Genomic DNA, 21,533 nt, shown 5'->3' on the forward strand with positions numbered 1-21,533 from the left:
GGTAAAGACCAGAGCTGAAAGGTATGAACGCAATGAGTATATAAATACTGTAGTTAAAAAAAAAAAAAAAAAAGCAGATCAACTTATATATACTCTGAACTGATAAACTCCTAAAGCCTAAAGTCAATGTGGGCTCCTCATGTGCAGACTAAATTTTTTGAATTTTGGCTATACGCATTGGCTAAAACACTTAAGCAAAATGCTAAGCCTTATCTATAGCCTATTCTATTCAAGAATGGGAGAAATGCTTACTTCTAGCTAAAGAGCTTTCATTATCCCTATATGGTTTTTCCTAGATAGAGCGGTTGAATAACTTATTTTTAAAGAGTATGTATATATATTCATGCACAGTAGTTTAACAAAATATTTTTTAAATTCACCAAAGTTTTATACCTTAAAAAATATGGCACTAAAATTTTAGAAAATCTATTTCCTTTTAATGTATCATGAAACCCAGACAAAACTCCTGCTATACACAGAACAGTAAAAGGTCTAGTAATAATTTTGCACTTACACTGCCACATTTTTTCTAATGGTATACTCATCCAAATCGTCATCAGAGCTGCTATCAGTTGCATCAGAATCCAGACCTTCTTCAACATGAGACAACAGCCCCGTAGCAGACAGTGCAAATCTTTGGATTTCTGCAGCTGTACACCGTGCAAAACCATTTTTTGTATCACGCCACAATTTATTTTCTGCAGTCAACACGTTGACTTCTGGCTTAATTTCAGTGCATTTAGGTAAACTGCTATCCAAAACTGTGGTAGGTTCATGAAAGATCTTCATCTGGGGGAGTTGATGTTTCAGAGAAAATTTCATTTGTTGACCATAGTGCTTAACAACATGCTTTGCCAGAAGCATCTGCAAATGTTTCTGAGTTCTTCTAGCCTGGCTAAGTAAAATTTTCTGTTTGCTTACACAATGAAGTAAACGAGCGTTCACTTCCTCCTCTTTTTCAGCAGCTGAGAAACTAATAGGCACATTTGAGTGGCCAGGCCCAATTTTCTTTTGAGCACAGTGCAATAAACCCTTCTTAATTTCAGCATCAGTAACTTTATCCAAAAGTGCACTCTTTTGGTACCATTTGCAGTTTTGCAGTTGTACTTTATCTACATTAGTGTCTTTGGTTATATTTGAATCCAAAATAATTTGTACATCTGTCATGCACTGGCTTGTGGTATCTGACAGAAGTTCCTTTTTGATGAACTCTTCGGAATGAGAATGACAGATTTTACTAAGCTGAATGTTGCTGCCATTACACAGTATGTTTTTCAGCTTATTGCAATTGGGTTCCCCTAATTTCCTTTGTTTGTAATTATCACTGTATTTATTTAATGTAGAATTAGAACTCATTAAAAGAACTGTCTGGTAATGTTTTGAAGACTGAGAGGAACCAAAATGTTTTAAATTCACAAAGTTAGTGTTGAGAGTAGGTTCAGGAGTTGGAAATCCCAGCATCTGAGACAAAGTGTCTCCCTTGAGCTTTTCATCTACAGTTCTTGGACTTTCCATGCATAGCATCTTGTCAGACTCCATGGTACTTGGTAAAGATGAAAAGCAGATACCCTTTGTTGCTGCCTCTCTCAGAGCTGGGGTCATGGCGAATCCTGCAGATAATTACTGGAAACCTAAAATAATGTAAAAATAAATGATCAAATATCTAGAAAAAAAGATTTATGCTTACACTTTTACCAAGGGCAACATTTTCAAAGCTTCTGATTAAAATGTGAATGGAACCATACTCCTCCTTTATTTCCCAACTTCTAATAATATCTGTTCTTTCCTAATTCATAAGGAATTCAACAAAGACTAAGCTATTCTTGTCTCTGTGGGCCCAATACCAAAAACTCCAATTAAGGTTGTACACTACCTAGCACAATAAGAATTAGACAAAGACCTGTGGATGTACTTCAATCGTACTTCAAGATTCCTTTTTCTTTTTGGACAATGTTTAGTGAAAGGCAAAAGAAAAAAATTTCAACCTGGAATCTGGGAATTATATTTGAAAACGTGACTCAATCCCATACTTTCAGCCAAAGAAAGAACCACTTATCTTTATAAAATACAAGCTCCTCAAAACCTCCATTTCTCAAACTTCACAATCTGAACGGTATAAATATTAAAATAAGCTAAATAGTCTCAGAAGATGTAAGTAACTGAACTATAAGCAAAAAAAGTATAATTTCACAACTGTTAAAAATAATACGATAGGGAAAACTTGCTTAATCTTCAATGTGCAAAAATTTTTCATGAAAAATATCTGCAATAATTTTTTCCCTTTTCACAGACAGGTAATCGTAAGTTATCATTATAAAAGCTGTTACTCCTGCCTGGAAAATAGTGGGGACTGTAATAGATGACTGCTAAAAATTAATCCCATAATTAAACAAATTTCACTGTAGTTTATCAAAAGAAAAAATATAAAACCATACAGTCTGATTGACTGAAAAAGTTAATCCTCTACCATTGAAAATTATGAAGACTAAATAGTGAAAAAATTTTATACCATTAAAAATTGTGAGTTTTGTAAGATACTCTGGAATGATACTCCATAATTTTTGTTTCAACACATGACAGTTAATAGTTATTTAAATGGCCATACTCCCATACTGTATGTCCCCAGGTGCTAACTGAACTCTCCATAGCCTTCATTTTTATGTGAAAACACAAAACCAAAAGGGGATTCTTTACAAAGACTAGCAAGAATGATAAAAGGAAAAAAGGCACAAAGGCTTCAAATGCAGTTAAAAAATATATATACAGGATTAAAAGCAAGCTATAGACTAGAAGAAGACTTTGGCAATATATATAATAAAGAATCCATACCCAGAATACATAAAGAACTCCTACAAATGAGCAAACTGGTCAGGCATTTCACAGATGACATCCAAAAGATCATTGAACATATACTCAATCTTACTAGTAATGAAGGAATTACAGATTGATAAAGAGACCAGTTTTCTAATCACTAAATTGAAAATAATGTTTTAGGGGCACCTGGGTGGCTCAACCAGTTAAGCATCTGCCTTTGGCACAGGTCATGATCTTGGGATCCCGAGATCGAGACCCACGCTGGGCTCCTTGCTCAGTGGGGAGTCTGCTTCTCCCTCTCCCTCTGCCCCTCCACCCCACACATGCTCTGTCTCTCTCTCTCTCCTCTCAAATAAAAAAGAAAAGAATATTTTAAGTCTGAAATATCACTTAATGCAGGTAAATAAGATTTCTCACATCTATTTGGACTATAAGTTGATACAGGAATTTGACAATAATGTAGAAAATGTATTTGTCATAGGTGCACAAGAGAGCACTGTTTGTAAGCAAACTATTCTTTCAAAACAACCTAGATATCTAACAATAAGAGGATGGATAATAAAACATGATGGAATACTATACAGAAGTTAAAAAGAATGACCTAAATCTATATATACAAAAATGGACAAACCTCAGAAAGAATATACAGGTTTTTTTTAATGGTACAGTATGCTACCAAATAAATAAAATACAAACACAAGCTCTCTTTGCTCCATCTACTGTGAGAATGAAGACTATTCTCAGCAGACTGTCAACATTCCAGAAAATGTCAACATCACTCTGAAGGGACACACTGTTATTGTGAATGGTCCCAAAGCATCAGTGCAGAACTTAATCTCAGGGTGCCTGGGTGGCTCAGTCAGTTAAGTGCCTGCCTTCGGCTCAGGTCATAATCTCCAAGTCCCAGGATTGAGCCCCGCATCAGGCTCCCTGCTCAGCAGGGAGATTGCTTCTCTCTCACTCTCCTTCTGTCCCTCCCCCACAGCTCATTCTCTCCCAAATAAATAAATAAAATCTTTTTAAAAATTAAAAAAAAAACAAAAAAACTCTATCTCCTTGGAAAGAAGAAAAAGACGTTCCAAGATGACAAATGGTGGGGAAATAAAAAGAACTGGCAACTGTTCACACTATCTATAGTCATGTACAGAACATGATCAAGGGCATTACACTGAACTTCCATCACAAGATGAGGTCTGTGTATGCCCACTTCCCCATCAACATTGTTATTCAGAAGAATGGTTCTCCTGTCGAAATTGAAAATTTCATGGGTGAAAATACATCCTCAGGGTTTGGATGAGGCCAGGTGTTGCTTGTTCAGTATCTCAAGTCCAGAAAGATGAGTTAATGCTTGAAGAAAGTGACACTGAATTTGTATCAAACTCAGCTGCTTAGATTCAGCAAGCCACAACAGTTAAAAACAAAGATACAGAAAATTTTTGGATGTTTTCTATGCTCTGAAAAAGGAACAATTCAGCAGGCTGATGAATAAGATCTTAAGTTGTCCAGCTACAGGAACAGCAAAATAATGGATGATTTTTCAGACTTATTTGTGATATGTCAAAGACTCAACAGAAGTTGTATTGATTTGGGGAAAAAAACAGAAACACAAGACCACACCACATATATGTACGTGTGTGTGTTTATGCATTTACAAGAATAAAAAATGAACCAGAAAAATACCCACCCAATCTGTAAAAGTAGTTGCACATCAGGTAAGCTCCATGAGAACTAAGAGTGGTGGTTTAAGAGGAGCTGAGTTTCAACTACAAACTTTATTACCTGGGGGGAAAAGGTCTTAAATACAAAATGAACAATTGTTAATGGCTGTTAATTCTGTGTGATAAAAATATAGATGTTTGGAGGTGCCTGGCTGGCTCAATCAGTAAAGCATGCAACTCTTGATCTCGAGGTCATGAGTTCAAGCCCCATGACGTGTCAAGGACTGACACAAAAATATATAGAGATGTTTGCCTTTTTTATACTTTACTGTGTAACGTCTCAAAAAAATAGAGATTTCCATATAATTCTCTCCCCAAAGTCTGTATATCTCAAAGTCTCCTAATTTTATGAGAAATATTCTATTATCTTCTACTCAGTAAACATCTACAATAGTATTTAGATATCTACACTGCTTTCTAAGAAAAACTGTGTTAATCACAGATGAGGTAGGCATATTCAAAAGATACTATACTTTATCCCCTCCCTAGCCACCTTTTCTCTCGAAAATTTGAACAAGGTCTAGGGACATATTCAAAGTGACTAGCAGCAGGGGCAGAAGATAAAATATCATGAGGCAGCACAGTTCATCTTAGGCCCTGGATAAACTAAATATAAGGGAAAACTAAAAATAAGAGGCAAAAATAAATAATAAAGATTAATAGTTAAGAACTATAATTGGTAGCAAAAAACGTACATTTAGACTGGCTTAGGGGTATTTATGGTAGAGAACTAGAATAAAACATACACAAAAACACTCTGGTGAGATCTCTAGGGCTTACTTGGTATGATAGGCAGTTTCTAAAATGATCTTAATAATCCCCATATCCTGGTATTCATGCCCTTGTGTAATCCTTTCGTCTTGAGTATGGATTCGATTTGCTGACTTGCTTCTAACAAACAGAATTCAGGAAAGGTGATGGGATATCACTTCTGAGATTAGGTTACAAAGAGACTATGGCTTCCATCTTGTCACCCTCTCTCACTCTGGGATGCCAGCTGCCATGCTGTGAGCTGGAAGACCCACATAGGAAAGATTTCATGTCTCCAGCCGACAGACAGCAACTACCTAAAGCCTGCCAAAAGTTATGTGAGTAATCTGAGAAGCAGATCCTTCCCCAGTCAAGCCTTCAGATGACGGAAGCCCCAGACAACACACTGATTGCAGCCTTGTGTGATATCTCAAGCCAGAAGCACCCAGCTAAGCCATGCTTAGATTCCTGACCCACAGAAGCTGTGAAATAAAGACATTAAATTGGGGGCTAATTTTTTACATAGCAATAGATAACTAATACACTTGGATGTGAAGACTTTTGGGTTCTAGTCTTTGGAAAGCCCATTCATTCCACAGTTCCAATTTGAGGATTTCCATGAAGTTCCTCTATATTATATTTCCAAGTGTATCCTTATAAAAACTCTCAGCCTGAGTCCTTCTTCACTGCAACCAAAAGAAACTCATGAAAACAGATGTCTCTTGTAAATAAGAGATTAAATTATGTTCATATAGTCTTTATTTTATGTGATGTATCATGGTGATTGATTTGCAAATATTGAACCACCCTAGTATCCCTGGAATAAATCCCACTTAATGTGTAGTTTCATCATTAAACGTAAGTGCATTATCCCAATTTTTAAAATTACTTAAATATGTGATCATTACATATAACAATATATCCTAGTTATTCTAAACTCTACCATTTCTGACTGCCTCCATATTACATACACTACACTTACCACTAACATTTCTAAAGACCTATGAAGGCTTGGATTTTCGACTATTTCGTTAATACAGGCATCCCTCATTTTATTGCACTTCACTTTACTGCACTTTGCAGATAGTGCATTTTTTTTACAAATTGAATGTGCCACCCTGCATCAAGCAAGTCTATTGATGTCGTTTTTCCAACAGCATATGCTTACTTCATGTCTTTGTGTCACATTTTGGTAATTCTCACAATATTTCAAACTTTTTCATTATTATTATATTTATAATGGTGATCTTGATTAGTGATTATGACTCACTGAAAGCTCAGATGACAGTTTTTAGCAACAAACTTTTTAAATTAAGGTATGTACAGTTGACACTTCAACAATGCAGGGATTAGGGGTGCCAACCACCAACACAGTTGAAAATCCATGTATAAGTCTAACTCCTCCAAAACTTAACTACTAGAAGCCTTACCAATGATATAAACAGTCAAATAACACATATTTTCTGTTATATGTATTATATAATGTATTCTTACACTAAAGCTAGAGAAAAGAAAATGTTAAGAAAATCCTATGAGAAAATACATTTACAGCACTATATTTATTGAAAAAAATCTGTGTATAAGTAGACCCAGAGGGTTCAAAGCTATGTTGTTCAAAAGTCAGCTGTATATTGTTTTTTTCAGACATAATGCTATTGCATACTTAATAGACCACAGTATAATGTAAACATAACTTTTATATGCACTGGGAAGCAGAAAATTCATTTGACTCGCTTTATTGCAATATTTGCTTTGTTTGGTAGTCTACAACTGAACACACGATATCTCCATGGTATGCTTGTTTACCATCAACCTGAAAAAGTATCTGACATATGGCAGATGCTCAGTAAATACCTGATGAATAAATAAGTGGTTACCATTATGTTCAGAATAAAATTCAAAGTCGCCCTTTCCAGGGCCTACAAAGTTCTACATTATCAGGTCCCTGATTACATCATATTCTACATCTCTCTTCATGGATTACTACTCCAGCAACACTGGCTTCTGTGCTATTCTTGAAAATTGTACTTGCAATTCTCTCAGCCTGGAACAATTTTCCACAGCTAAGATGGCTGGCTCCCTCAATTCATTCATATTTCTGCTCTACAATCCCCTCTTCAGAGTCTTGGCTTGACTGATACATGTAAAATAGCTTTAGCCACTCAATTCATAACACTCCATTCCCCTATAATGCTTACTGTTCCTGATATTCACAATCTGGTATTTTGTTACATTCTAGTGAAGAACTTACTTTAAGGGCAGACCTATATTTTGGTCAAGGTTCCAACTGGCAGCACTTAACACAATGCCTGGTATACAATAATTGTCAGGTATTTGTTGATTGAATTAAGGAACAAGTGAGTCAGGATTCCAAGATTTAGGTAGTAATAAATTATAACACCTATTTCAATTATTATTTTTAAAATAAATATTACAAACAAAGCAATATATAAAAATAATGTCTCACAACCAAATGTGGTTTTCCATTAGTACATACTGGCTCAGTATTTTTTTTTAAGATTTTATTTATTTACTTAACAGAGAGAGATAGCAAGAGATGGAACACAAGCACGGGGGAGCTGGAAGAAGAAACAGGCTCCCCACTGAGCAAAGAGCCTGATGCAGGGCTCGATCCCAGGATGCTGGGATTATGACCTGAACCAAAGGCAGAAGCTTAACAACTGAGCCACCCAGGCACCCATACTGGCTCAATATTTTTAATCTTTTTTTAAGATTTATTTATTTTGGAGAGAAAGAGAGTGAATGAACAGGGGGAGGGGCAGAAGGAGAAAGAGAATCCTGAAGCCAACTCCCCACTGAACACAGAGCCCAACACGGGCCCTGATCCCAGGACCTTGAGATCACGACCTGAGTCAAAATCAAGACTCAGCCACTTGACCAACTGTGGCTCAATATTATTTTAAAAAATCAATCATTGGGGGCGCATGGGTGGCTCAGTTAAGGGACTGACTTGATTTTGGTTCAGGTTGTGATCTCAGGGTTGTGAGATTGAGCCCTGCGTCCAGCTCTGCGCTAAGCGTGGAGCCTGCTTAAGATTCTCTCTCCCTCTCCCTCTGCCCTTCCCTCTTCCCAACACCCCACACCCCTACACTTGCTCACTCTCTCTTAAAATAAATAAATAAATAAATAATCATTGGTAGTCACCATATTAAAAGATTAAAAAAGAAAATATAGGGATGCCTGGGTGGCTCAGTCAGTTAAGCGTCTGCCTTCAGCTCAGGTCATGATCCCAGAGTCCTGGGATTGAGTCCCACATCAGGCTCCTTGGTCAGTGGGGAGCCTGCTTCTCCCTCTGCCTGCTGCTCCCCCTGCTTGTGCACTCTCTCACACACAAATAAACAAAATCTTAAAAAAAAAAAAAAGAAAAAGAAAACATATGATCTTAATAGGCGAAGAAAAAGCATGTGATAAAACCTAATATTCATTCATGACTAGGGAAAAAACCCTCAGATTAGGAAAAGAAAGAAAAATGCTTAAAGAGCATCTACACAAAAGCCTAAAGATCACTTTACAATTAATGGTGAAAGACATGCCTTTGCCCAATGACTGGTAATGAGACAAGGTATCTATTCTCACCATTCCTATTCATCATCACACTGAGGTCATACACAATGGAATAGATGAAGAAAAAAGAAAAAGCATACAGATTGGAAAGGAAAAAGTAAAATTGTTTCTATTCACAGATGAAACTATTTTCTACATAGAAAATCACAAGGGATCTATTTTTTAAAAAAAGCTTCTAAATCTAATGAGTTTACTAAGGTAGCAGATACAAGGTCAAGATACAAACATCATTTGCATTTCTAAAACAAAAAACTGGATGAAAAAAAACAAGGAACACCCTAAATGGAGTGATACACTGTGTTCATGGATTAGATTATTGAATATAGTTACAATGTTGATTCTTCTTTAAAAAACTGATCTATAGATTCAACACAATCCCAATCAAAATCTTGGCAAAATTTTTTGCTGATATCAACAAGCTGATCCAAAAATTCATGTGGAGGGATGCCTGGGTGGCTCAGCCAGTTAAGCATCTGCCTCCGGCTCGGATCATGATCCCAGGGTCCTGGGATGGAGTCCCACATTGGGCTCCTTGTGCAGCAAGGAGCCTGCTCCTTCTGCCTGCCACTCCTCCTGCTTGTGCTCACTCTCTCTCTCTGACAAATAAATAACTAAAATCATAAAAAAAAAATCATATGGAAAAAGCAAGGAACTAGAAACCAAAACAAGAACAAGAACAAAGCTGAAGGACTCAAACTACCTATCTACTATAAATGTGGCACTGGGAAAAGAATGACATAAAATCAACAGAAAGCATAGAGAGCTCCGAAAAAACCAGCACACATATGGTCAACTGATTTTTGACAAAGATGTAATGGCAATTCAATGTAAAAAGACTAATTTAAACAAAACGTTTGGAACAATAAGACAGCCATATGCAAAACACTGAAACTTAACCCATAAGGATATACCTTATATAAAAAGGGTCACATCCATCAGAATGGATCATAGACCTAAAAGTTAAACTTAAAACCATAAAACTTCTAGAAAAATACACAGAAAAAAATCTTTATGATCCTGGGTTAGACAAAGATTTTTTTAGATAGGACACCAAAAACATTATTCATAAAATTGATAAACTAAACTTCCTCAAAATTAAATACTAAACATGAACTATTTAAAACATAACAATTTATGCAGAAGATGTATGTTCAAGTTAGAAATCAAATGTGCATACTCCTGAAAGATAATGTGTTTACCAACCATTCAGGTTAACTCTAAATAAGGGCTTCAAACATTACACACTTTGAAACTGTAGTTATTTTCAATCACTTATTATTTCATTTTTATGCATAATGGACAACTGGTTAGAAGCAGAATGCATAAGGAATACTGATGTAGAGCATAAAATAATGAATTCTGCAAATTCACCTCAACAGTAAGCAAAACAAGTTTTGGTGACTGATGTTGATGTGCCTCAAAAGTCCATATTCTTGTTAGACTGTGGGTGGCAGTCAAGTGTTCAACATATTGTAGCTTTTTCCCCCTTGGGAGTACATATTATAGGATGTGCTGCTGTGGACTGTAAAACTGTAATTCTCTTGTAACTATTTTGGAATGATATCTATTTCTAATGTTTGTTATATTTGTACAGAGTTTTAATGATGGTTGATTTTTTTTCTTTTTTAAGGAAAAAAATGGCCTAAAAATTTTTAAAGGCTTACAAATGCCAAATATAAAAAATGTCAACACATTTAAAAAAATTAATTCCATTAGTTCTGTAAAGCGTACTCCACATGATCACAATTATTTTATAGCACTTACAGGTGTCTCCAGTATTTGAGAAGCCAATTTAAAAAAACAAGACAGTAAGAATACCTAGCTACAAGTAAAGTCATCTGGTTTTCATTTGAGTATAAAGACTATCCACACCACAACATGTTATTTATAGAGAAGTGCTTGTGAATGGCAGCTGAAAACCTATTTCATCTTTTAAAAACAAAACAAAATGAAAACTTTCCAAAAATTACAGAAATAAACAAGTTTAAAAAAAGAAATAGACAAATTGACTTCTGAAAAGCAGAAGATGAAGAAATGGCCAATCTTGAGTCATAAATATAGTTTTGTCTATTTTTGGTAGAAGCTAGATTTTTAACCTCCATTTAATATATATTCAATATAAAACCAAACATTCGACAATTCAATTAATACCTATTTACTGAGTAAATTTAACAAACACCATCTTAGTTACTAGAAAGATGACAGTGAACGTTAAAGATGAGGTTTCTACTCTCACAGAGCTTACATTCTAGCAAATGGTGGATACAGAGTAAACAAATAAAAAAATACCAAGTAAATAAGGGTTCCCTACTGTTCTTATAAAAAACTAAACAGTGATACAGCACGTCAACATTGGGATAGGAGTTACTTTAGATTTGTAGATGAACTAAGGCCTTGGAGTTGGTGACATCTACTCTGAAATCTCAAATGACAATAACCAACCAACCAAGATTTGGGGGTAAGAGTCTTCCAAGGAAAAAAGCCAACTAATAAAATGCTTTAAAGCAGGAATAATTTTGATGTGTTTGTGGAACAAAAATAACAAACACATCTAGAACATAATGAGCCAGAGAGACAAAATAAGAGGAAATAAGATCAGAGAGGCAAATGGTTTGCCGATTAAGTCAAAGGAAAACCACTAAAGGTATTTGGATAAGGTAGTAACATGATCTAATTTACATTTTTATTTTCAAAAAATTACTCTAGCTGTTCTACAAAGAAAAGGTTTGTATAGGAGAAAGAATGGAAATGGCTTCCAAGGAAAGCAGGGAGACCAAGTAAAAGCTACTGGAAGTAAAACAAGAGATGGTATTAGTGGCTTGGGACTAGTGAGGTAGTAGTAGAAATGAAAACGGATAAATCTAAGATACATTTCAAGGTAGAACTGACAAAACTTTTGACAGCCAAGATTTTATGGGGCCTAAGGTAAAGGAAGCGATTAACTATGGCTCTTTGATTTTGGGGTTGAGCAACTGAGTAGTCAGTGATGCTATTTTCTGAAATGGAGCAGACTTGAGGGGACAGAAGGTCGAGGGAGAAAAATAAAAAGTTCTGTCTGGGATATGACGATTTTGAGGTACCTATTAGCCATCCAAGTGGAAGGAGTCAGATAAACAAGTCTAGAGTTCAAGCAAGAATTCACGGAGATATCATTTTTGGGAGTCACTGGTTATAAATAGTATTTGAAGCCAAAGGACGAGAAGAGTTTATCTAGGGAGAGAGTATAGGCAAAGAAGAAAAAGAAGCCCAGGATCAAGCCCTAGGATTCATTCACAATTTGGGAGAGGTAAAGGAAGAAGAGCTACCAAAGAATATGAGCTCAAAAGTTCACTCAATGAGAAGAAAATTCCAGAGTGTATGGCAACTGAGATATCAAAGTATTTAAAAGCACATAAAGAAAAAAGGGGCACCTCTATCAAATGCTGAAGTCAAATAAAATATGGATAACAAAGTGACACATGATATATTATTTTCTAAGCAATCTGTTCAAAAGCCTTGCTTTTTCTTAGTTAAAAGTGAATTAAAGGAACAGCCAATGCCAGCCCCCTCTAGCCATCCTGTCCCACCTAAGAGGGGGAAAAAAACTAAGAAGCATTTGTGCAGTTCACAGCCCAGGGGCACAGTCTTCCTAAAAGACAGGCCTAATCATCAGACTACAAAATGCTTCCCCAATGGGACACCCAGGTGGCACAGTCAGTTAAGCATCTGGCTCTTGATTTTGGCTCAGGTCATGATCTCATGATTTCAGGGTTGTGAGACTAAACCCCATGTCAGGCTCTGCACTCAGCCAGGAATCTGCTTGGGACTCTCTCCTTCTTCCTCTCCCCCCGACTCATGTTCTCTTTAAAAATAAATAAATAAATCTTAAAAAAAAAAAAAAAAGACAAAACAAAACAAAGAATGGTTCCCCAACATCTTACTAAAGGCCTATTCACTGGAGTTCCTTTTATTCAGTACATCATGTTCTCTTTTTCAACAAGAAATTACAAGGCATACTAAAAGGTAAAAAACACAGTTTGAAGAGACAGAGCAAGCATCAGAACCAGACTGAGATATGGCAGGAATGTTGGAATCATGAAACCGTAAATTTTTTAAAAGAACTTAAACAAGTTTAATTGGTTGAGGCTTCTAATGGAAAAAGTAGATAACATACAAGAACAGATACATAATATAAGCAAAGAGATGGAAATTCTAAGAATCAAAAAAGGAATTAGCTAGAGATCAATACCACTGTAACAAAAATGAGAATGCCTTCGATGGACTCATAGTAGATTGGACATGGCTGAAGAGAATCTCTGAGTTTGAGGATATGTCAACAGAAACTTGCAAAAGTAAAAAAAGTAAAGAGAAAAAGGCACAAACAAAAAAAGCCAGAATAGAATACCCAAGAACTGTGGGACAACCACAAAATGTGTTTACATTTAATGGGACTACCAGAAGCTGAAGACAAATAAGAAGAAATATTTGAAGCAATAAACTGGGAACTTCACCAAATTAATGTCAGACATCAAACCACAGATACAGAAAGTTCAGAGAACACAAACAAGACAAATGCCGAAAGTAAATTAAATAGTATATATCACTGGATAAATGAAGCAGTGTATTAAAATTGTATTACATAAATTATATACAATAACTGATAGCATACTTACAACAAATAATAGTTCATCTAAAATCTATTACTAAAAATCGTTTATCACATATTTTTCCTATTAAAATGAAAGCCACATGAAGGCAGGGTTTGAATGCTTTCACTCAGTGCTGTATCCTAGAACACTGTTTGGCATATAGCAAGCAAGCCCTTAGTAAATATTTCTTCAATAAATAGCAAAAATAACAAAATTACACTCGACCCTTAAAAAACATGGGTTTGAATTGTGTAGGTCCACTTATATGTAGATTTTTTTCAATAAATACAAAACAGTACTGTAAATGCATTTTCTTTTATGACTAAATCACATTCTTTTCTCAAGCATATTTTATTGTTCGAATAGAGTACATAATACACATAACATACAAAATACGTGTTAATCAGCTGTTTGTGTTATAGGTAAGGCTTCCAGTCAACAGTAGGCTATTAGTAGCTACGTTTTGGGGGGAGTCAAATGTTATATATAGATTTTCGACTGCATGGGTGGGGTCAGCACACCTAACCCCCACATTATTCAAGGGTCAACTATATTTTAAAATGTCTAGGAAGGAGGTTCATGAGATACTTTATTATGAAAGGAGTCTTAAGGTTAGGAAATATTAGTATAGAACACTGCTGTGCAATCAAAATATGATGTGAGTTACACATTTAATTTTAAATCTACTAGACATATTTTAAAAAGTAAAAAAACACGAAATTAATTTTATTAAAACATTATTTCAATCTGTAATCAGTAAAAAATATCTTGATATTTTCTGTTTTGTATGTGTGTTAAATCACAAAATCCAGTGTTTTTTACATTTAACAAACTCAATTTGGACTAGCCACATTCCAAGTGCTTGATAGTCACATGTGGTTAAGGACTACTGTACTGGACAGTACAAAGTATAAAGTATATAGTCTCCCTAAGTAAACAGGAATCAACCATTAACTAAAATATCAGTCCCCAAAGTTCTTAGCCAAACATATTGTTTTGTATTTTTAGGCACCTATAATATTTCAGAATGTTCAAAAACATGGAAAAGACAAATCCTTAAAAAGCTTTCAAAGCAGCATCTTGATCTTACGAATATTTAGTTTCTAATTATTCCGGTTTCTAATTATTCAGTTTCTAATCGTGCACATAACTGTGTGGTGCAAAAAGTATTTGGATCTTAGCTAAATCTAAGAAATTTCTTACTAGCTGCTAAAATACTGTATTTACTCCAGGCACCATTTATTTCATATACACCTAAGATTCTCAGGCAAAACAGGTCCAACTCTTCTAAGAGTTTAATATATAGGACTTCAAAGAACCTGTAATGGATAAAACTGAGAAAAACTAAACTCCTTTTGGCCACAAATACAGAACTAAAATATTAAATCAATTAACAGGATCTGGAAGCTAAGAAACCAACCATATCAGCACCTTCTCAAAGAAAGGAATTAGTCAGATTATCTTAATTATCTGTCAAGAAGCAAATGTTCTTAATAATCCAAAAATCAACTATATTTCCTGAGCATGAACTTCACTTCTGCTTTTACAACAAAGTTTTCAACTTACATTCCAGTTTTAATTAATTAAAAAATTCTTTAGCACATCCACAGCCCAGAAATTTTGAGGGTGGAAAAAACAAAACCAAAAACTAATCTGTTATAAATCTTTTACAGACAATCCACAAGTATATACCCTTACAGTGAACAGTCCAGATCTCACTACACATCCTATTTTCTTAGAAGTCTCACAAAAATACAACCAGAGAGAAAACTGAAGCCAAGCAAGCCAAAGTTTATGCCTTTAAATAATAAACATTTAAAAACTACAAATAATCAAAACTTTTTGTCTTTTTTGTCCATATTAAACTTCATTATTATATAAATCAAATTAGTTCAGTAAAAAGTCTACATCATAAATTCTAATTTTTGGTCTACAATCTAATCCAACACATTCATTGTGAATTAAGGAAATTAGTTGTTATGTTACCACAAATAAAAAGCTTTGCCCTGATGTCTACAAAATGTTTCCATTAGCGACATAATCTTTTTTAATAAAAATTTAGCATTAATTAAATGTAAAATGTTCCTGGAGACATGAGATACAGTAAATATTATGTCATCCCTCAAAAACTGTATGTACATTGTGAGATAATTATAATGTCAATAATTACTTAAATTAGGTCTTTACGATATATATGTCATATATACCAAATAATTTCTGGCATACAGTCTAAAAAAAAATCAAAAGTTTGCTAATCTAGTCTATCTTCAGAATTGAAACTGATAATCTAGGTAATTTAGATAAGAACTACCCTTCCTCCTGAAAATGAACATTAAAAATTAAAGGCCAACTCTGATTTTTCACCCCCTAAAGTACTGCTCCAGATTTTAACTATGATTTATATTCTAGCACATGTATATATATTCCATATAGTCCATGGAAAATACCCTATTCAAATCCACTCTGAACATTAAATTTACTCTTTCAACTGGAATCTGGATAATCCCAATTCTCTTAAATGTAGTAACATCGACTAGGAATTACATTATCACAAATAAGGCAGATTGATTCATCCTTAAGTTTTAGACAGTAAAAACTACCAACAGCATTTTGAGAGAGGGGAGAAGCCTGAAGTAGGGACAAATATTAAATTATTTCCACAGTTACAATTTTAATGTGTTTCAGACAGCTGATCCATTAGAATAACGGTCAGAGAAAGAATAGGAAAAAAGACAATTTCTCTTAGCAAAGTATGAGAAGCTCTTTCAAACATTACTAAAATATAACACTCGAATTTTTAATTTGTAACTCATAAAGGAAAAATCTAATTAAAACAATAGAAGTAATGAGAGAGAGTTTACACTGGTACAATTTTACTCCTCAAAAATTTAGGAATGGAAGGTATAAATACAAAATACAGTGTCGTGTTTTCAGGATTTCTTTGTTAAATATGGGCATTTTCAATTTACAGCAGAAAACACTGCAGTAATTGGCATGACCAGGGTAGAGTTGGCTCAGTACTTTGTACTCAGTAATGTTTACAGCAAGAACTTCTTACACTTTGAAAACTATCCCTAAAAAGGAATTCTCTTTGAACACTAAAGGAATTTAATTAAAGATAAAGCCACTTGGGTGGCCACATAATACATCAAACAGATCATACTTCAAGCAGAATTATTACTATTCAGTTATAAGGGCATGACTCATAGGAATATAAATGAAGAGTTGTTTTTTTGTGTACATCTGTTTGGATCCATAAATTTACATTTAGAAGCGTACTATCATATTTGCTCCAATTTAATTTCATGTTGCTAGACAATGATTAATGATCCACGCATAAATTTTTTTTTAAATTACTTTGAAAAACATGCTTGAGAATTCTTGGTCTTACAGGACCAAAACCAGACAATAAATATAAAGTTCATTACAAATATTAACAAAACCTCAATATTATAAATGAATGTATTTTCTCCCAATTCTGCAATACTTAGAGAACTGTCACATCCATACAGAAATAAAATATGCTTCTAAAAACTTAACATATTATCAAGTATTAAAGACTTCCATTAATTGTCTTCAGATTTTCATTACAGACTGTCCACAGGCCAGTACAGTATTACCATTTTTATTAACATTTGCTGGTTATTTATCCTACATGCAATACAGAGCCCAATTCACTGAAATCTAAGACAACATTTAAAAGGAAAAACAAATATAAATCTTGTGGAAATGATACACCTTCCTTGCCTTTTGAAATTGAACATACTGAAAGCAATGTAAGACTGTACTGATGATTCAGGGTCATCCCTATGTACAGTATTCCCTTATAGTGCCATAATGCAGTCAGGACTTTTAGGATAGAGGTATAAGATGATACGCTTTAAAGTCAGTAAATTGGTTGCTAATTCCCTACGACCTGTCACTTCTGTTGCAAGGACCCCACTCCTTGCAGTTTATAACTCGTGAAACCCTACTGGTAAACAATCCTAAACACAATTCTAAACCCGAAAGAAACAGCTTTCTGCATCCTTTACGATCTAAAACTGTACAGACCAATGCAAAGGGACATGAGAGGAAAATAACTGAATAAAGGAAAATAAAGATTACAGATGACATATAAGGCTTATGTGGTAGGTTAAAGGCAGGAAAAGATGTTTAAGGCAGTAATAGGTAGACTATCAGGAACAATGTGAATAATAAAAGAAAGGAACTTTAGACAGTAGGCTTAAAAAAATACAGAAAAGGCTACATGTGAATCTAGAATGATCAAAGTGAAATCTGTAAGTGAATTCCAGACAAGATAGATAAATAAATAAAGGAAAGAGTTTATCATGATAAATGGCATAAAAAAAACTTGATAGAACTTTTGGATAATGCAGCAGTTGAACATGAGAAGTCACTGGACCATTTTAGTAGACAACTGTGAGATCAGTGAGGCCCCTATCTGAAGGGAGAAGTACTCAAAGTAATGAATCAAACAATAACGGTATATTGCCAACAATGTACTGGTAAACTGAGAAAGACAAAAAAGCAAGACATCATTTTCTGATCTTCCAGAGGTCAAAAAGGTAAATATTAATAAGCCGACTGGCAAGTATTCATTGAGCATCCACACTGTGATTTGCAGCATGTCAAATAAGAAATACATTCTTCTCTCTGAAGCCCTTTACAGTAAGTTAAGAAAACAGATATACCACAGACTTAAGCAGGGAAAAAAATTTAATGCAAATTAAAGCAAGGTTTTTTGTTTCAATACTAACACTAGATGATGAACAAGGACATAATGTGAGGCTGGCTCATACACGAAATAAATATAAACTGATAAAACATTCTGGAAGGTAATGTGGTGATGTTCAAGAGCCTTAACACACACACAACCCCAGATTCTGACCTAGTAATTTCTTTTACAAATCTAAGGGGGAAAAAATTTCAAAGATTTACGTAGAACGCGATTCTCTGAAGTTATGTTAGCAAAACATCAGAAACAGCCCAAATATCTGCCAACAGGAAAAAATTTAAGTATGATGTTACATGATATAATTTTAAACAGCCAAATAATTTTTCAAAGACTAATGACATGGAAACGTTTAAGAGGCAGAATTAAATGAAAACATACCATACCAAACATACCAAATTATTTTATAAGATTATTTAAGAAAATAGCAATTGTTATTTGAAAAGGCACATATGATACACACGCAAGAGATAAATGTAAAAAATAAATGTGATAGAATTGGCCTGGATTAAGAAAAATTTCATGTAAAAACTCAGAAGTGCTGGGGAAGAAAAGTAACCATAATCTATCTAGATTAAAACTACAAAGAAATGATGGCAACCATGACACTGATCTGAGTAAGTAGGTGGAAACGGAGGGGGAATCAAAAATTAAGTAAGTTACTACAATAGATTTTGAAGATATTCAAATATATCCTATTTCATGATTCATTTAATTTATACTCTTCCAGTATGATGGATATCAAAAAAAATTGACTTTTACTATAAAACCGTGTCACTAAGCAATTTCTGTATTTTTGCAGTGTTGGTAAAGATTGTAAACTACTTGTACTAACACAAGGTATTTAATTCTCATAACAATCACTTGAAGCAGGGACGGTATTATGAAACTATTTACAAGACGAAACAAACACTGAGAAAAAGAGCGGTTGTGACTTGCCCAAGGAAAAGGCCAGTTAAGAATTGGAAACAGTAGAAATCAATGCTAAACCTCTTTTTCAAGCAATCTACATTCCAGAACACCAGGTTTTTCTCCAATAGTGAATTGTTTCTAGAGCCACTTTTACCTAGCCAAAAACACTGTCAGTTTGTCTGCAGTACTGGTAAAAATCTCACTAAAGTTTAGATGGTAACAAAACTCCCCCATCCTGTATTTTAAAAACATTCCTACAGAATCAAACTCAGCACGAAGTTAAGCCAACTGAATAAGACGCAAGAAGTTACCGTCTTAAATCTCACCAGCTGACTAAAGTTTGGGGAATCAAAAAGGAATGTGCCTCCCTTAGTTTAAAAAAAAAATCAATCTCCAACACCCCCACCCCCCTAGCGCCGCGCCTCACAGCTGATCCGAGGTAAAGGGTGGAGTGGATCTGCGCGGCAGAGCGGGCAGGGAACCAACCAAAAACTAATCCTCTCAAAGTGAAAGACAAGAAGGTCCATCCCAGTGCCTTCTCTCGCGGATGTAAAGCTAGCCTCTTCCTTTTTTTAATGACCAGAAAACAGCCTTCTATTTCTTGCTACCAATCACCAAGTATCCTCAAATTTTCCAGCAACGTCGGTCCTTTCGGAACACCAAGAAGCGACGCAAACTTGAAAACACCATTCCTCAATAATTCTCTAGATTCCTCTCCACCCCATCTAATTCTAAAAACCAAATCAACGTTGCCTGAAATAAAGTATAAAATAAAACAAGGGTCACATCCAACACAGCTCCCTTTCGGAGCGCCCCTAAAACAGCCCACACCACAACCGCACCCGACGAGGCGCGGCCGCTAAAACAAGGGGCGGGCCTAGGAGGCCACGTGTTCTGCCGTCTGCGCAAGCGCCAGCCAAAACAAAAGGGAGGCCTGCCAAGCCCCTCCCCTGACCCCACGTGACCATGCCTAGGTCCGCCCCCACCCCTCCCTCCACTCCTTCTCTCCCCTCCCCTCAGCTTCTGCCAAGGCTGTTAGGTTTAGCCGTTTAAATTTGGCTGCGGTCCGACCCCTGCCCTAAAGCGCGATCTTGTGCCGGGACCCGGAGTCCAACAGCCCATAGCATTCGGGGGGCGAAGGGGCTGCCATTCGGCTGCCTGGCCCACAAGTCCACCCGGCGGTCTTCTCCGCTCTCCCCTCCCCGCGCTGCCGCCGTCCCCAGCAGAGGAGACCCACCCCCCTCAGCCCGCCGCTGAGACGCCGGCCACTCGCCTGCTGGGGCGCCCTGGCTCCCCTCCGCCGCCGCACCTTCGGTCCGGCCGTGGTGGGGGCTGCTGAGGTGATCTCTAGCTGCCTGCCCGCCTCCCCCCACCCGGGGCGCCGCTGACTCGCCCCGGCCGCCGCCGCGGTTTAACAGTCCGCCCGCTGCCCGCAGCTCCGGGCGGCTCGGGGACGGAACCCTGCCGTGGTGGAGGGGCAGTGGGCGGGGCACAATGCCAGCCAATGGCAGCGGGGGAGGGGAAGCGCCATGCAAATGAGCGCGGGTGGCGGGGAAACCCCGGCAGGGGGCGTGGCCTGCAGCGGCGGCCGCGAGCGTTCTGGAAGTCGCTGGAGCCCGACGCCCGAACCCTGCTGCAGAGGCCTAGCGGCTCCTGGGGGCTGGGTTCCGGGTCGTTCTCGCTTCCTCCTTACTTCTTCCCTTGCCAGCGGGAAACACACGCGCGGGAGCGCGCGCGCGCACGCACACACAAAAAAACAAAAATACGGGCGGGTGACTTCCCGCCCTTGCTTTGCTATTTCTGTACTACCATGACAGGAAAAGCAAAGAGAGGGGAAAGTCAGGCTGCATTACGCCCTACCGCCCGCGCTCGGGCTGCGCCGGCTCCTGGCGTCCAGACCCTCCCGCCTTGCGGCCCCAGGGGCAAGTTTTAACAAAGCTTTGTCACAGTTGCCAAATCTGTACTCCGTGGTTTTGCTTGCATACGTGCTCTGCGCTCAAATCCAGAGTCATAATTCTGTACGACCCCCGAGAGGCTCTGAAATAGGGTGACAAATCTGCTTTGGATCCAGCTGGGTCGTTTTATGGTAAAAATCAGGAGGAGCCGCCCGCTCAAGCATTTTTAAATCTGTACAAAGCTGGTTTGAGTGGCGTAGGAGTTAACTCTCTTCTGCAGTAGCGCAAATAAATAAACGGGGGTTTGTGTGGAGATAGTTGGCCAGGGACACATAAAAACATTTCTGAGAGTCGTGCACCTGGCTCCACTCACCGCTAAACTACACCCGGGCATTCCCGCAGCCACGGACTCTTTTTTTTTTTTTTTTAATAAACTGAACACTAAATATAGCTCTTTAGATGATGTACTACAGGCTTTCTTAAGCACCTAATTTAC

General features: G+C 36.7%; 1 protein-coding gene across 10 annotated transcripts in view; it reads right to left on the reverse strand.

The window, feature by feature from the left end:
- KANSL1L (KAT8 regulatory NSL complex subunit 1 like) overlaps positions 1–20,553 on the reverse strand; it is a 150,416-nt gene extending 129,863 nt beyond the window's left edge. For 7 of the 10 annotated variants that reach the window (XM_045806636.2, XM_045806633.2, XM_045806634.2 and 4 more), the window contains exons 1-2: positions 20,416–20,553; positions 515–1,631 (exon numbers count right to left, since the gene is read on the reverse strand). In XM_045806636.2, the coding sequence (XP_045662592.2) occupies positions 515–1,602 (1,088 nt within the window). In that variant the 5' untranslated portion in view covers positions 1,603–1,631; positions 20,416–20,553. The other 3 variants (XM_045806631.2, XM_087863141.1, XM_087863137.1) reach the window with 3 other exon arrangements.
- Positions 20,554–21,533: the final 980 nt, after the last annotated feature.

This window comes from Ursus americanus, chromosome 1 (genome assembly GCF_024610735.1).
Source record: "Ursus americanus isolate L20-20 chromosome 1, mUrsAme1.1.p, whole genome shotgun sequence".
NCBI lineage: Eukaryota > Metazoa > Chordata > Mammalia > Carnivora > Ursidae > Ursus > Ursus americanus.